We start from the raw sequence: 18,774 nt of genomic DNA on the forward strand, positions 1-18,774 counted from the left end.
TGTGTGGGGGGGTTTAACTCACCTACATGCCACATAGGGAGAATAACAGGGTTAAGGGAGCACTCAGCTATCAGACGGCCCACACCTGAAAAACACACAAATCAACGCTACCGCAGTTACAGTAATATATAATGCTGGTGTTTCTAGCTCCAACAGTCAGTAATATATAATGCTGGTGTTTCTACAGTAGCTCCAACAGTCAGTAATATATAATGCTGGTGTTTCTAGCTCCAACAGTCAGTAATATATAATGCTGGTGTTTCTAGCTCCAACAGTCAGTAATATATAATGCTGGTGTTTCTACAGTAGCTCCAACAGTCAGTAATATATAATGCTGGTGTTTCTAGCTCCAACAGTCAGTAATATATAATGCTGGTGTTTCTAGCTCCAACAGTCAGTAATATATAATGCTGGTGTTTCTAGCTCCAACAGTCAGTAATATATAATGCTGGTGTTTCTACAGTAGCTCCAACAGTCAGTAATATATAATGCTGGTGTTTCTAGCTCCAACAGTCAGTAATATATAATGCTGGTGTTTCTAGCTCCAACAGTCAGTAATATATAATGCTGGTGTTTCTACAGTAGCTCCAACAGTCAGTAATATATAATGCTGGTGTTTCTACAGTAGCTCCAACAGTCAGTAATATATAATGCTGGTGTTTCTAGCTCCAACAGTCAGTAATATATAATGCTGGTGTTTCTACAGTAGCTCCAACAGTCAGTAATATATAATGCTGGTGTTTCTACAGTAGCTCCAACAGTCAGTAATATATAATGCTGGTGTTTCTAGCTCCAACAGTCAGTAATATATAATGCTGGTGTTTCTAGCTCCAACAGTCAGTAATATATAATGCTGGTGTTTCTAGCTCCAACAGTCAGTAATATATAATGCTGGTGTTTCTACAGTAGCTCCAACAGTCAGTAATATATAATGCTGGTGTTTCTAGCTCCAACAGTCAGTAATATATAATGCTGGTGTTTCTAGCTCCAACAGTCAGTAATATATAATGCTGGTGTTTCTACAGTAGCTCCAACAGTCAGTAATATATAATGCTGGTGTTTCTAGCTCCAACAGTCAGTAATATATAATGCTGGTGTTTCTAAGCTCCAACAGTCAGTAATATATAATGCTGGTGTTTCTACAGTAGCTCCAACAGTCAGTAATATATAATGCTGGTGTTTCTACGTCTCCAACAGTCAGTAATATATAATGCTGGTGTTTCTACGCTCCAACAGTCAGTAATATATAATGCTGGTGTTTCTAGTGCTCCAACAGTCAGTAATATATAATGCTGGTGTTTCTACAGTAGCTCCAACAGTCAGTAATATATAATGCTGGTGTTTCTACAGTAGCTCCAACAGTCAGTAATATATAATGCTGGTGTTTCTAAGCTCCAACAGTCAGTAATATATAATGCTGGTGTTTCTACAGTAGCTCCAACAGTCAGTAATATATAATGCTGGTGTTTCTAGCTCCAACAGTCAGTAATATATAATGCTGGTGTTTCTAGCTCCAACAGTCAGTAATATATAATGCTGGTGTTTCTACAGTAGCTCCAACAGTCAGTAATATATAATGCTGGTGTTTCTAGCTCCAACAGTCAGTAATATATAATGCTGGTGTTTCTACTGTAGCTCCAACAGTCAGTAATATATAATGCTGGTGTTTCTACAGTAGCTCCAACAGTCAGTAATATATAATGCTGGTGTTTCTAGCTCCAACAGTCAGTAATATATAATGCTGGTGTTTCTACAGTAGCTCCAACAGTCAGTAATATATAATGCTGGTGTTTCTACAGTAGCTCCAACAGTCAGTAATATATAATGCTGGTGTTTCTACAGTAGCTCCAACAGTCAGTAATATATAATGCTGGTGTTTCTAATAGCTCCAACAGTCAGTAATATATAATGCTGGTGTTTCTAGCTCCAACAGTCAGTAATATATAATGCTGGTGTTTCTACAGTAGCTCCAACAGTCAGTAATATATAATGCTGGTGTTTCTACATAGCTCCAACAGTCAGTAATATATAATGCTGGTGTTTCTAGTACTCCAACAGTCAGTAATATATAATGCTGGTGTTTCTAATAGCTCCAACAGTCAGTAATATATAATGCTGGTGTTTCTACAGTAGCTCCAACAGTCAGTAATATATAATGCTGGTGTTTCTACGGCTCCAACAGTCAGTAATATATAATGCTGGTGTTTCTACAGTAGCTCCAACAGTCAGTAATATATAATGCTGGTGTTTCTACAGTAGCTCCAACAGTCAGTAATATATAATGCTGGTGTTTCTACGTAGCTCCAACAGTCAGTAATATATAATGCTGGTGTTTCTACGTAGCTCCAACAGTCAGTAATATATAATGCTGGTGTTTCTAGTGCTCCAACAGTCAGTAATATATAATGCTGGTGTTTCTACAGTAGCTCCAACAGTCAGTAATATATAATGCTGGTGTTTCTACAGTAGCTCCAACAGTCAGTAATATATAATGCTGGTGTTTCTAGTGCTCCAACAGTCAGTAATATATAATGCTGGTGTTTCTACTAGCTCCAACAGTCAGTAATATATAATGCTGGTGTTTCTAGCTCCAACAGTCAGTAATATATAATGCTGGTGTTTCTAGCTCCAACAGTCAGTAATATATAATGCTGGTGTTTCTACAGTAGCTCCAACAGTCAGTAATATATAATGCTGGTGTTTCTACAGTAGCTCCAACAGTCAGTAATATATAATGCTGGTGTTTCTACAGTAGCTCCAACAGTCAGTAATATATAATGCTGGTGTTTCTAGCTCCAACAGTCAGTAATATATAATGCTGGTGTTTCTAGCTCCAACAGTCAGTAATATATAATGCTGGTGTTTCTACAGTAGCTCCAACAGTCAGTAATATATAATGCTGGTGTTTCTACAGTAGCTCCAACAGTCAGTAATATATAATGCTGGTGTTTCTACAGTAGCTCCAACAGTCAGTAATATATAATGCTGGTGTTTCTACATAGCTCCAACAGTCAGTAATATATAATGCTGGTGTTTCTACAGTAGCTCCAACAGTCAGTAATATATAATGCTGGTGTTTCTACAGCTCCAACAGTCAGTAATATATAATGCTGGTGTTTCTACAGTAGCTCCAACAGTCAGTAATATATAATGCTGGTGTTTCTACATAGCTCCAACAGTCAGTAATATATAATGCTGGTGTTTCTACAAGCTCCAACAGTCAGTAATATATAATGCTGGTGTTTCTAGTAGCTCCAACAGTCAGTAATATATAATGCTGGTGTTTCTAGCTCCAACAGTCAGTAATATATAATGCTGGTGTTTCTACAGTAGCTCCAACAGTCAGTAATATATAATGCTGGTGTTTCTACTAGCTCCAACAGTCAGTAATATATAATGCTGGTGTTTCTAAGCTCCAACAGTCAGTAATATATAATGCTGGTGTTTCTACAGTAGCTCCAACAGTCAGTAATATATAATGCTGGTGTTTCTACATAGCTCCAACAGTCAGTAATATATAATGCTGGTGTTTCTACATAGCTCCAACAGTCAGTAATATATAATGCTGGTGTTTCTACAGGCTCCAACAGTCAGTAATATATAATGCTGGTGTTTCTAGTAGCTCCAACAGTCAGTAATATATAATGCTGGTGTTTCTAGAGCTCCAACAGTCAGTAATATATAATGCTGGTGTTTCTACATAGCTCCAACAGTCAGTAATATATAATGCTGGTGTTTCTACGTAGCTCCAACAGTCAGTAATATATAATGCTGGTGTTTCTACAGTAGCTCCAACAGTCAGTAATATATAATGCTGGTGTTTCTACAGTAGCTCCAACAGTCAGTAATATATAATGCTGGTGTTTCTACAGCTCCAACAGTCAGTAATATATAATGCTGGTGTTTCTACAGTAGCTCCAACAGTCAGTAATATATAATGCTGGTGTTTCTACAGTAGCTCCAACAGTCAGTAATATATAATGCTGGTGTTTCTACATAGCTCCAACAGTCAGTAATATATAATGCTGGTGTTTCTACGTAGCTCCAACAGTCAGTAATATATAATGCTGGTGTTTCTACATAGCTCCAACAGTCAGTAATATATAATGCTGGTGTTTCTACAGGCTCCAACAGTCAGTAATATATAATGCTGGTGTTTCTAAGCTCCAACAGTCAGTAATATATAATGCTGGTGTTTCTACAGTAGCTCCAACAGTCAGTAATATATAATGCTGGTGTTTCTACAGTAGCTCCAACAGTCAGTAATATATAATGCTGGTGTTTCTACTAGCTCCAACAGTCAGTAATATATAATGCTGGTGTTTCTACAGTAGCTCCAACAGTCAGTAATATATAATGCTGGTGTTTCTAGCTCCAACAGTCAGTAATATATAATGCTGGTGTTTCTACAGTAGCTCCAACAGTCAGTAATATATAATGCTGGTGTTTCTACGTAGCTCCAACAGTCAGTAATATATAATGCTGGTGTTTCTACGGCTCCAACAGTCAGTAATATATAATGCTGGTGTTTCTACAGTAGCTCCAACAGTCAGTAATATATAATGCTGGTGTTTCTACAGGCTCCAACAGTCAGTAATATATAATGCTGGTGTTTCTACGTAGCTCCAACAGTCAGTAATATATAATGCTGGTGTTTCTACAGAGCTCCAACAGTCAGTAATATATAATGCTGGTGTTTCTATGCTCCAACAGTCAGTAATATATAATGCTGGTGTTTCTACAGTAGCTCCAACAGTCAGTAATATATAATGCTGGTGTTTCTACAGGCTCCAACAGTCAGTAATATATAATGCTGGTGTTTCTACAGTAGCTCCAACAGTCAGTAATATATAATGCTGGTGTTTCTACATAGCTCCAACAGTCAGTAATATATAATGCTGGTGTTTCTATGCTCCAACAGTCAGTAATATATAATGCTGGTGTTTCTACAGTAGCTCCAACAGTCAGTAATATATAATGCTGGTGTTTCTAGCTCCAACAGTCAGTAATATATAATGCTGGTGTTTCTACAGTAGCTCCAACAGTCAGTAATATATAATGCTGGTGTTTCTACAGTAGCTCCAACAGTCAGTAATATATAATGCTGGTGTTTCTACAGTGCTCCAACAGTCAGTAATATATAATGCTGGTGTTTCTACAGTAGCTCCAACAGTCAGTAATATATAATGCTGGTGTTTCTACGGCTCCAACAGTCAGTAATATATAATGCTGGTGTTTCTACAGTAGCTCCAACAGTCAGTAATATATAATGCTGGTGTTTCTACGTAGCTCCAACAGTCAGTAATATATAATGCTGGTGTTTCTACAGCTCCAACAGTCAGTAATATATAATGCTGGTGTTTCTACAGTAGCTCCAACAGTCAGTAATATATAATGCTGGTGTTTCTACGCTCCAACAGTCAGTAATATATAATGCTGGTGTTTCTACAGTAGCTCCAACAGTCAGTAATATATAATGCTGGTGTTTCTACTAGCTCCAACAGTCAGTAATATATAATGCTGGTGTTTCTACAGTAGCTCCAACAGTCAGTAATATATAATGCTGGTGTTTCTACATAGCTCCAACAGTCAGTAATATATAATGCTGGTGTTTCTAGCTCCAACAGTCAGTAATATATAATGCTGGTGTTTCTACAGTAGCTCCAACAGTCAGTAATATATAATGCTGGTGTTTCTACGTAGCTCCAACAGTCAGTAATATATAATGCTGGTGTTTCTACATAGCTCCAACAGTCAGTAATATATAATGCTGGTGTTTCTACATAGCTCCAACAGTCAGTAATATATAATGCTGGTGTTTCTACTAGCTCCAACAGTCAGTAATATATAATGCTGGTGTTTCTACGTGCTCCAACAGTCAGTAATATATAATGCTGGTGTTTCTAGCTCCAACAGTCAGTAATATATAATGCTGGTGTTTCTACAGTAGCTCCAACAGTCAGTAATATATAATGCTGGTGTTTCTACAGTAGCTCCAACAGTCAGTAATATATAATGCTGGTGTTTCTACAGTAGCTCCAACAGTCAGTAATATATAATGCTGGTGTTTCTACAGTAGCTCCAACAGTCAGTAATATATAATGCTGGTGTTTCTACGGCTCCAACAGTCAGTAATATATAATGCTGGTGTTTCTAAGCTCCAACAGTCAGTAATATATAATGCTGGTGTTTCTAAGCTCCAACAGTCAGTAATATATAATGCTGGTGTTTCTACAGTAGCTCCAACAGTCAGTAATATATAATGCTGGTGTTTCTACAGTAGCTCCAACAGTCAGTAATATATAATGCTGGTGTTTCTACAGTAGCTCCAACAGTCAGTAATATATAATGCTGGTGTTTCTACAGTGCTCCAACAGTCAGTAATATATAATGCTGGTGTTTCTACAGTAGCTCCAACAGTCAGTAATATATAATGCTGGTGTTTCTACATAGCTCCAACAGTCAGTAATATATAATGCTGGTGTTTCTACAGTAGCTCCAACAGTCAGTAATATATAATGCTGGTGTTTCTACAGTAGCTCCAACAGTCAGTAATATATAATGCTGGTGTTTCTACAGCTCCAACAGTCAGTAATATATAATGCTGGTGTTTCTACGTAGCTCCAACAGTCAGTAATATATAATGCTGGTGTTTCTACGTAGCTCCAACAGTCAGTAATATATAATGCTGGTGTTTCTACTAGCTCCAACAGTCAGTAATATATAATGCTGGTGTTTCTACAGTAGCTCCAACAGTCAGTAATATATAATGCTGGTGTTTCTACAGTAGCTCCAACAGTCAGTAATATATAATGCTGGTGTTTCTACATAGCTCCAACAGTCAGTAATATATAATGCTGGTGTTTCTACAGGCTCCAACAGTCAGTAATATATAATGCTGGTGTTTCTACGTGCTCCAACAGTCAGTAATATATAATGCTGGTGTTTCTACAAGCTCCAACAGTCAGTAATATATAATGCTGGTGTTTCTACAGAGCTCCAACAGTCAGTAATATATAATGCTGGTGTTTCTACAGTAGCTCCAACAGTCAGTAATATATAATGCTGGTGTTTCTACAGTAGCTCCAACAGTCAGTAATATATAATGCTGGTGTTTCTACAGTAGCTCCAACAGTCAGTAATATATAATGCTGGTGTTTCTACAGCTCCAACAGTCAGTAATATATAATGCTGGTGTTTCTACAGTAGCTCCAACAGTCAGTAATATATAATGCTGGTGTTTCTACAGTAGCTCCAACAGTCAGTAATATATAATGCTGGTGTTTCTACAGTAGCTCCAACAGTCAGTAATATATAATGCTGGTGTTTCTACAGTAGCTCCAACAGTCAGTAATATATAATGCTGGTGTTTCTACATAGCTCCAACAGTCAGTAATATATAATGCTGGTGTTTCTACAGTAGCTCCAACAGTCAGTAATATATAATGCTGGTGTTTCTACGTAGCTCCAACAGTCAGTAATATATAATGCTGGTGTTTCTACAGGCTCCAACAGTCAGTAATATATAATGCTGGTGTTTCTACAGTAGCTCCAACAGTCAGTAATATATAATGCTGGTGTTTCTACGTAGCTCCAACAGTCAGTAATATATAATGCTGGTGTTTCTACAGAGCTCCAACAGTCAGTAATATATAATGCTGGTGTTTCTACATAGCTCCAACAGTCAGTAATATATAATGCTGGTGTTTCTACAGAGCTCCAACAGTCAGTAATATATAATGCTGGTGTTTCTACATGCTCCAACAGTCAGTAATATATAATGCTGGTGTTTCTACAGTAGCTCCAACAGTCAGTAATATATAATGCTGGTGTTTCTACAGTAGCTCCAACAGTCAGTAATATATAATGCTGGTGTTTCTACAGTAGCTCCAACAGTCAGTAATATATAATGCTGGTGTTTCTACAGTAGCTCCAACAGTCAGTAATATATAATGCTGGTGTTTCTACAGTAGCTCCAACAGTCAGTAATATATAATGCTGGTGTTTCTACTGCTCCAACAGTCAGTAATATATAATGCTGGTGTTTCTACAGTAGCTCCAACAGTCAGTAATATATAATGCTGGTGTTTCTAGGCTCCAACAGTCAGTAATATATAATGCTGGTGTTTCTACGGCTCCAACAGTCAGTAATATATAATGCTGGTGTTTCTACAGTAGCTCCAACAGTCAGTAATATATAATGCTGGTGTTTCTACAGTAGCTCCAACAGTCAGTAATATATAATGCTGGTGTTTCTACAGTAGCTCCAACAGTCAGTAATATATAATGCTGGTGTTTCTACATAGCTCCAACAGTCAGTAATATATAATGCTGGTGTTTCTACGTAGCTCCAACAGTCAGTAATATATAATGCTGGTGTTTCTACAGTAGCTCCAACAGTCAGTAATATATAATGCTGGTGTTTCTACAGTAGCTCCAACAGTCAGTAATATATAATGCTGGTGTTTCTACGAGCTCCAACAGTCAGTAATATATAATGCTGGTGTTTCTACAGTAGCTCCAACAGTCAGTAATATATAATGCTGGTGTTTCTACGTAGCTCCAACAGTCAGTAATATATAATGCTGGTGTTTCTACAGTGCTCCAACAGTCAGTAATATATAATGCTGGTGTTTCTAGCTCCAACAGTCAGTAATATATAATGCTGGTGTTTCTACGCTCCAACAGTCAGTAATATATAATGCTGGTGTTTCTACAGTAGCTCCAACAGTCAGTAATATATAATGCTGGTGTTTCTACATAGCTCCAACAGTCAGTAATATATAATGCTGGTGTTTCTACAGTGCTCCAACAGTCAGTAATATATAATGCTGGTGTTTCTACATAGCTCCAACAGTCAGTAATATATAATGCTGGTGTTTCTATGCTCCAACAGTCAGTAATATATAATGCTGGTGTTTCTACGTAGCTCCAACAGTCAGTAATATATAATGCTGGTGTTTCTATAGCTCCAACAGTCAGTAATATATAATGCTGGTGTTTCTACGTAGCTCCAACAGTCAGTAATATATAATGCTGGTGTTTCTACAGTAGCTCCAACAGTCAGTAATATATAATGCTGGTGTTTCTACAGTAGCTCCAACAGTCAGTAATATATAATGCTGGTGTTTCTACAGTAGCTCCAACAGTCAGTAATATATAATGCTGGTGTTTCTACATAGCTCCAACAGTCAGTAATATATAATGCTGGTGTTTCTACAGTAGCTCCAACAGTCAGTAATATATAATGCTGGTGTTTCTACTAGCTCCAACAGTCAGTAATATATAATGCTGGTGTTTCTACAGTAGCTCCAACAGTCAGTAATATATAATGCTGGTGTTTCTACAGTAGCTCCAACAGTCAGTAATATATAATGCTGGTGTTTCTACAGTAGCTCCAACAGTCAGTAATATATAATGCTGGTGTTTCTACAGTAGCTCCAACAGTCAGTAATATATAATGCTGGTGTTTCTACGTGCTCCAACAGTCAGTAATATATAATGCTGGTGTTTCTACGCTCCAACAGTCAGTAATATATAATGCTGGTGTTTCTACTAGCTCCAACAGTCAGTAATATATAATGCTGGTGTTTCTACAGTAGCTCCAACAGTCAGTAATATATAATGCTGGTGTTTCTACGCTCCAACAGTCAGTAATATATAATGCTGGTGTTTCTACAGTAGCTCCAACAGTCAGTAATATATAATGCTGGTGTTTCTACAGTAGCTCCAACAGTCAGTAATATATAATGCTGGTGTTTCTACATAGCTCCAACAGTCAGTAATATATAATGCTGGTGTTTCTACAGTGCTCCAACAGTCAGTAATATATAATGCTGGTGTTTCTACGCTCCAACAGTCAGTAATATATAATGCTGGTGTTTCTAAGCTCCAACAGTCAGTAATATATAATGCTGGTGTTTCTACAGTAGCTCCAACAGTCAGTAATATATAATGCTGGTGTTTCTAGCTCCAACAGTCAGTAATATATAATGCTGGTGTTTCTACAAGCTCCAACAGTCAGTAATATATAATGCTGGTGTTTCTACAGTAGCTCCAACAGTCAGTAATATATAATGCTGGTGTTTCTACAGTAGCTCCAACAGTCAGTAATATATAATGCTGGTGTTTCTACAGTGCTCCAACAGTCAGTAATATATAATGCTGGTGTTTCTAGCTCCAACAGTCAGTAATATATAATGCTGGTGTTTCTACGCTCCAACAGTCAGTAATATATAATGCTGGTGTTTCTACAGTAGCTCCAACAGTCAGTAATATATAATGCTGGTGTTTCTACTAGCTCCAACAGTCAGTAATATATAATGCTGGTGTTTCTAGGCTCCAACAGTCAGTAATATATAATGCTGGTGTTTCTACAGTAGCTCCAACAGTCAGTAATATATAATGCTGGTGTTTCTACGAGCTCCAACAGTCAGTAATATATAATGCTGGTGTTTCTACAGTAGCTCCAACAGTCAGTAATATATAATGCTGGTGTTTCTACAGGCTCCAACAGTCAGTAATATATAATGCTGGTGTTTCTACAGTAGCTCCAACAGTCAGTAATATATAATGCTGGTGTTTCTACAGAGCTCCAACAGTCAGTAATATATAATGCTGGTGTTTCTACATAGCTCCAACAGTCAGTAATATATAATGCTGGTGTTTCTACGCTCCAACAGTCAGTAATATATAATGCTGGTGTTTCTACAGTAGCTCCAACAGTCAGTAATATATAATGCTGGTGTTTCTACAGTGCTCCAACAGTCAGTAATATATAATGCTGGTGTTTCTACATAGCTCCAACAGTCAGTAATATATAATGCTGGTGTTTCTATAGCTCCAACAGTCAGTAATATATAATGCTGGTGTTTCTACGTGCTCCAACAGTCAGTAATATATAATGCTGGTGTTTCTACAGTGCTCCAACAGTCAGTAATATATAATGCTGGTGTTTCTACAGTGCTCCAACAGTCAGTAATATATAATGCTGGTGTTTCTACAGTAGCTCCAACAGTCAGTAATATATAATGCTGGTGTTTCTACAGAGCTCCAACAGTCAGTAATATATAATGCTGGTGTTTCTACAGTAGCTCCAACAGTCAGTAATATATAATGCTGGTGTTTCTACTGCTCCAACAGTCAGTAATATATAATGCTGGTGTTTCTACGTACTCCAACAGTCAGTAATATATAATGCTGGTGTTTCTACGAGCTCCAACAGTCAGTAATATATAATGCTGGTGTTTCTACAGTAGCTCCAACAGTCAGTAATATATAATGCTGGTGTTTCTACATGCTCCAACAGTCAGTAATATATAATGCTGGTGTTTCTACATAGCTCCAACAGTCAGTAATATATAATGCTGGTGTTTCTACAGGCTCCAACAGTCAGTAATATATAATGCTGGTGTTTCTACAGAGCTCCAACAGTCAGTAATATATAATGCTGGTGTTTCTACTAGCTCCAACAGTCAGTAATATATAATGCTGGTGTTTCTACTAGCTCCAACAGTCAGTAATATATAATGCTGGTGTTTCTAGCTCCAACAGTCAGTAATATATAATGCTGGTGTTTCTACAGTAGCTCCAACAGTCAGTAATATATAATGCTGGTGTTTCTACAGTAGCTCCAACAGTCAGTAATATATAATGCTGGTGTTTCTACATGCTCCAACAGTCAGTAATATATAATGCTGGTGTTTCTACAGTAGCTCCAACAGTCAGTAATATATAATGCTGGTGTTTCTACGTAGCTCCAACAGTCAGTAATATATAATGCTGGTGTTTCTACAGTAGCTCCAACAGTCAGTAATATATAATGCTGGTGTTTCTACGCTCCAACAGTCAGTAATATATAATGCTGGTGTTTCTAGTGCTCCAACAGTCAGTAATATATAATGCTGGTGTTTCTACATAGCTCCAACAGTCAGTAATATATAATGCTGGTGTTTCTACAGTAGCTCCAACAGTCAGTAATATATAATGCTGGTGTTTCTACAGAGCTCCAACAGTCAGTAATATATAATGCTGGTGTTTCTACAGCTCCAACAGTCAGTAATATATAATGCTGGTGTTTCTACGTAGCTCCAACAGTCAGTAATATATAATGCTGGTGTTTCTATAGCTCCAACAGTCAGTAATATATAATGCTGGTGTTTCTAGCTCCAACAGTCAGTAATATATAATGCTGGTGTTTCTACATAGCTCCAACAGTCAGTAATATATAATGCTGGTGTTTCTACGTAGCTCCAACAGTCAGTAATATATAATGCTGGTGTTTCTACAGTAGCTCCAACAGTCAGTAATATATAATGCTGGTGTTTCTACTAGCTCCAACAGTCAGTAATATATAATGCTGGTGTTTCTACATAGCTCCAACAGTCAGTAATATATAATGCTGGTGTTTCTATGCTCCAACAGTCAGTAATATATAATGCTGGTGTTTCTACAGTAGCTCCAACAGTCAGTAATATATAATGCTGGTGTTTCTACAGGCTCCAACAGTCAGTAATATATAATGCTGGTGTTTCTAAGCTCCAACAGTCAGTAATATATAATGCTGGTGTTTCTACTAGCTCCAACAGTCAGTAATATATAATGCTGGTGTTTCTACAGTAGCTCCAACAGTCAGTAATATATAATGCTGGTGTTTCTACAGTAGCTCCAACAGTCAGTAATATATAATGCTGGTGTTTCTACTAGCTCCAACAGTCAGTAATATATAATGCTGGTGTTTCTACAGTAGCTCCAACAGTCAGTAATATATAATGCTGGTGTTTCTACAGCTCCAACAGTCAGTAATATATAATGCTGGTGTTTCTACTAGCTCCAACAGTCAGTAATATATAATGCTGGTGTTTCTACAGTAGCTCCAACAGTCAGTAATATATAATGCTGGTGTTTCTAAGCTCCAACAGTCAGTAATATATAATGCTGGTGTTTCTACGTAGCTCCAACAGTCAGTAATATATAATGCTGGTGTTTCTACGTAGCTCCAACAGTCAGTAATATATAATGCTGGTGTTTCTAAGTAGCTCCAACAGTCAGTAATATATAATGCTGGTGTTTCTACAGGCTCCAACAGTCAGTAATATATAATGCTGGTGTTTCTCGAGCTCCAACAGTCAGTAATATATAATGCTGGTGTTTCTACTGCTCCAACAGTCAGTAATATATAATGCTGGTGTTTCTACTAGCTCCAACAGTCAGTAATATATAATGCTGGTGTTTCTACTAGCTCCAACAGTCAGTAATATATAATGCTGGTGTTTCTCTAGCTCCAACAGTCAGTAATATATAATGCTGGTGTTTCTACAGTAGCTCCAACAGTCAGTAATATATAATGCTGGTGTTTCTACATAGCTCCAACAGTCAGTAATATATAATGCTGGTGTTTCTACGCTCCAACAGTCAGTAATATATAATGCTGGTGTTTCTACGCTCCAACAGTCAGTAATATATAATGCTGGTGTTTCTACAGTAGCTCCAACAGTCAGTAATATATAATGCTGGTGTTTCTACGTAGCTCCAACAGTCAGTAATATATAATGCTGGTGTTTCTAAGTAGCTCCAACAGTCAGTAATATATAATGCTGGTGTTTCTACTAGCTCCAACAGTCAGTAATATATAATGCTGGTGTTTCTACAGTAGCTCCAACAGTCAGTAATATATAATGCTGGTGTTTCTAGTAGCTCCAACAGTCAGTAATATATAATGCTGGTGTTTCTACAGGCTCCAACAGTCAGTAATATATAATGCTGGTGTTTCTACAGTAGCTCCAACAGTCAGTAATATATAATGCTGGTGTTTCTACAGCTCCAACAGTCAGTAATATATAATGCTGGTGTTTCTACAGTAGCTCCAACAGTCAGTAATATATAATGCTGGTGTTTCTAGCTCCAACAGTCAGTAATATATAATGCTGGTGTTTCTACAGGCTCCAACAGTCAGTAATATATAATGCTGGTGTTTCTACAGTAGCTCCAACAGTCAGTAATATATAATGCTGGTGTTTCTACAGTAGCTCCAACAGTCAGTAATATATAATGCTGGTGTTTCTACAGGCTCCAACAGTCAGTAATATATAATGCTGGTGTTTCTACGTGCTCCAACAGTCAGTAATATATAATGCTGGTGTTTCTACAGTAGCTCCAACAGTCAGTAATATATAATGCTGGTGTTTCTACAGTAGCTCCAACAGTCAGTAATATATAATGCTGGTGTTTCTACAGTAGCTCCAACAGTCAGTAATATATAATGCTGGTGTTTCTACAGTAGCTCCAACAGTCAGTAATATATAATGCTGGTGTTTCTACAGTAGCTCCAACAGTCAGTAATATATAATGCTGGTGTTTCTACGCTCCAACAGTCAGTAATATATAATGCTGGTGTTTCTACAGTAGCTCCAACAGTCAGTAATATATAATGCTGGTGTTTCTACAGCTCCAACAGTCAGTAATATATAATGCTGGTGTTTCTAGGCTCCAACAGTCAGTAATATATAATGCTGGTGTTTCTACAGCTCCAACAGTCAGTAATATATAATGCTGGTGTTTCTACAGTAGCTCCAACAGTCAGTAATATATAATGCTGGTGTTTCTACTAGCTCCAACAGTCAGTAATATATAATGCTGGTGTTTCTACAAGCTCCAACAGTCAGTAATATATAATGCTGGTGTTTCTACAGCTCCAACAGTCAGTAATATATAATGCTGGTGTTTCTACAGTAGCTCCAACAGTCAGTAATATATAATGCTGGTGTTTCTACATAGCTCCAACAGTCAGTAATATATAATGCTGGTGTTTCTACAAGCTCCAACAGTCAGTAATATATAATGCTGGTGTTTCTAGCTCCAACAGTCAGTAATATATAATGCTGGTGTTTCTAGCTCCAACAGTCAGTAATATATAATGCTGGTGTTTCTACGCTCCAACAGTCAGTAATATATAATGCTGGTGTTTCTACATGCTCCAACAGTCAGTAATATATAATGCTGGTGTTTCTAGCTCCAACAGTCAGTAATATATAATGCTGGTGTTTCTACAGGCTCCAACAGTCAGTAATATATAATGCTGGTGTTTCTACAGTAGCTCCAACAGTCAGTAATATATAATGCTGGTGTTTCTACAGTGCTCCAACAGTCAGTAATATATAATGCTGGTGTTTCTACAGCTCCAACAGTCAGTAATATATAATGCTGGTGTTTCTACAAGCTCCAACAGTCAGTAATATATAATGCTGGTGTTTCTACAGTAGCTCCAACAGTCAGTAATATATAATGCTGGTGTTTCTACAGTAGCTCCAACAGTCAGTAATATATAATGCTGGTGTTTCTACAGTAGCTCCAACAGTCAGTAATATATAATGCTGGTGTTTCTACGTGCTCCAACAGTCAGTAATATATAATGCTGGTGTTTCTACAAGCTCCAACAGTCAGTAATATATAATGCTGGTGTTTCTATAGCTCCAACAGTCAGTAATATATAATGCTGGTGTTTCTATAGCTCCAACAGTCAGTAATATATAATGCTGGTGTTTCTACAGAGCTCCAACAGTCAGTAATATATAATGCTGGTGTTTCTACAGTAGCTCCAACAGTCAGTAATATATAATGCTGGTGTTTCTACTAGCTCCAACAGTCAGTAATATATAATGCTGGTGTTTCTACAGTAGCTCCAACAGTCAGTAATATATAATGCTGGTGTTTCTACAGAGCTCCAACAGTCAGTAATATATAATGCTGGTGTTTCTACAGTAGCTCCAACAGTCAGTAATATATAATGCTGGTGTTTCTACAGTAGCTCCAACAGTCAGTAATATATAATGCTGGTGTTTCTAGCTCCAACAGTCAGTAATATATAATGCTGGTGTTTCTACAGTAGCTCCAACAGTCAGTAATATATAATGCTGGTGTTTCTACGTAGCTCCAACAGTCAGTAATATATAATGCTGGTGTTTCTACATAGCTCCAACAGTCAGTAATATATAATGCTGGTGTTTCTACGTAGCTCCAACAGTCAGTAATATATAATGCTGGTGTTTCTAGCTCCAACAGTCAGTAATATATAATGCTGGTGTTTCTACAGTAGCTCCAACAGTCAGTAATATATAATGCTGGTGTTTCTATGCTCCAACAGTCAGTAATATATAATGCTGGTGTTTCTACAGTAGCTCCAACAGTCAGTAATATATAATGCTGGTGTTTCTACAGGCTCCAACAGTCAGTAATATATAATGCTGGTGTTTCTACAGTAGCTCCAACAGTCAGTAATATATAATGCTGGTGTTTCTACAGTAGCTCCAACAGTCAGTAATATATAATGCTGGTGTTTCTAGCTCCAACAGTCAGTAATATATAATGCTGGTGTTTCTACAGTAGCTCCAACAGTCAGTAATATATAATGCTGGTGTTTCTACATAGCTCCAACAGTCAGTAATATATAATGCTGGTGTTTCTACAGCTCCAACAGTCAGTAATATATAATGCTGGTGTTTCTACTAGCTCCAACAGTCAGTAATATATAATGCTGGTGTTTCTACATAGCTCCAACAGTCAGTAATATATAATGCTGGTGTTTCTACAGTAGCTCCAACAGTCAGTAATATATAATGCTGGTGTTTCTACAGTGCTCCAACAGTCAGTAATATATAATGCTGGTGTTTCTACAGCTCCAACAGTCAGTAATATATAATGCTGGTGTTTCTACAGCTCCAACAGTCAGTAATATATAATGCTGGTGTTTCTACTAGCTCCAACAGTCAGTAATATATAATGCTGGTGTTTCTACAGTAGCTCCAACAGTCAGTAATATATAATGCTGGTGTTTCTACAGTAGCTCCAACAGTCAGTAATATATAATGCTGGTGTTTCTACAGCTCCAACAGTCAGTAATATATAATGCTGGTGTTTCTACATAGCTCCAACAGTCAGTAATATATAATGCTGGTGTTTCTACAGTGCTCCAACAGTCAGTAATATATAATGCTGGTGTTTCTAATAGCTCCAACAGTCAGTAATATATAATGCTGGTGTTTCTACAGTAGCTCCAACAGTCAGTAATATATAATGCTGGTGTTTCTACAGTAGCTCCAACAGTCAGTAATATATAATGCTGGTGTTTCTATAGCTCCAACAGTCAGTAATATATAATGCTGGTGTTTCTACATAGCTCCAACAGTCAGTAATATATAATGCTGGTGTTTCTACGGCTCCAACAGTCAGTAATATATAATGCTGGTGTTTCTACAGTAGCTCCAACAGTCAGTAATATATAATGCTGGTGTTTCTACATGCTCCAACAGTCAGTAATATATAATGCTGGTGTTTCTACAAGCTCCAACAGTCAGTAATATATAATGCTGGTGTTTCTACAGTAGCTCCAACAGTCAGTAATATATAATGCTGGTGTTTCTGTAGCTCCAACAGTCAGTAATATATAATGCTGGTGTTTCTACTAGCTCCAACAGTCAGTAATATATAATGCTGGTGTTTCTACATAGCTCCAACAGTCAGTAATATATAATGCTGGTGTTTCTACAGTAGCTCCAACAGTCAGTAATATATAATGCTGGTGTTTCTACTAGCTCCAACAGTCAGTAATATATAATGCTGGTGTTTCTACGTAGCTCCAACAGTCAGTAATATATAATGCTGGTGTTTCTAGTGCTCCAACAGTCAGTAATATATAATGCTGGTGTTTCTACAGTAGCTCCAACAGTCAGTAATATATAATGCTGGTGTTTCTACAGGCTCCAACAGTCAGTAATATATAATGCTGGTGTTTCTACTAGCTCCAACAGTCAGTAATATATAATGCTGGTGTTTCTAGCTCCAACAGTCAGTAATATATAATGCTGGTGTTTCTACAGTAGCTCCAACAGTCAGTAATATATAATGCTGGTGTTTCTACAGTAGCTCCAACAGTCAGTAATATATAATGCTGGTGTTTCTACAGAGCTCCAACAGTCAGTAATATATAATGCTGGTGTTTCTACGGCTCCAACAGTCAGTAATATATAATGCTGGTGTTTCTACAGAGCTCCAACAGTCAGTAATATATAATGCTGGTGTTTCTACAGTAGCTCCAACAGTCAGTAATATATAATGCTGGTGTTTCTACAGTAGCTCCAACAGTCAGTAATATATAATGCTGGTGTTTCTACGAGCTCCAACAGTCAGTAATATATAATGCTGGTGTTTCTACAGTAGCTCCAACAGTCAGTAATATATAATGCTGGTGTTTCTACAGTAGCTCCAACAGTCAGTAATATATAATGCTGGTGTTTCTACAGCTCCAACAGTCAGTAATATATAATGCTGGTGTTTCTACGCTCCAACAGTCAGTAATATATAATGCTGGTGTTTCTACGTAGCTCCAACAGTCAGTAATATATAATGCTGGTGTTTCTACAGTAGCTCCAACAGTCAGTAATATATAATGCTGGTGTTTCTACAGTAGCTCCAACAGTCAGTAATATATAATGCTGGTGTTTCTAAGTAGCTCCAACAGTCAGTAATATATAATGCTGGTGTTTCTACAGCTCCAACAGTCAGTAATATATAATGCTGGTGTTTCTACAGCTCCAACAGTCAGTAATATATAATGCTGGTGTTTCTCAGTAGCTCCAACAGTCAGTAATATATAATGCTGGTGTTTCTACAGTAGCTCCAACAGTCAGTAATATATAATGCTGGTGTTTCTACGAGCTCCAACAGTCAGTAATATATAATGCTGGTGTTTCTACTAGCTCCAACAGTCAGTAATATATA

The 18,774-nt window shown here is 37.3% G+C and overlaps 1 protein-coding gene across 1 annotated transcript in view; it reads right to left on the reverse strand.

Annotated features, from left to right (window-relative positions):
* tafazzin (tafazzin, phospholipid-lysophospholipid transacylase) overlaps nt 1-18,774 on the reverse strand; it is a 91,467-nt gene that overhangs the window by 19,661 nt on the left and 53,032 nt on the right. Inside the window, exon 8 of the mRNA XM_045696586.1 lies at nt 23-85. Coding sequence (XP_045552542.1) covers nt 23-85 — 63 coding nt within the window. The remainder of the gene's footprint in view (nt 1-22; nt 86-18,774) is intronic.

This window comes from Salmo salar, chromosome ssa15 (genome assembly GCF_905237065.1).
Source record: "Salmo salar chromosome ssa15, Ssal_v3.1, whole genome shotgun sequence".
In the NCBI taxonomy this organism is placed as follows: domain Eukaryota; kingdom Metazoa; phylum Chordata; class Actinopteri; order Salmoniformes; family Salmonidae; genus Salmo; species Salmo salar.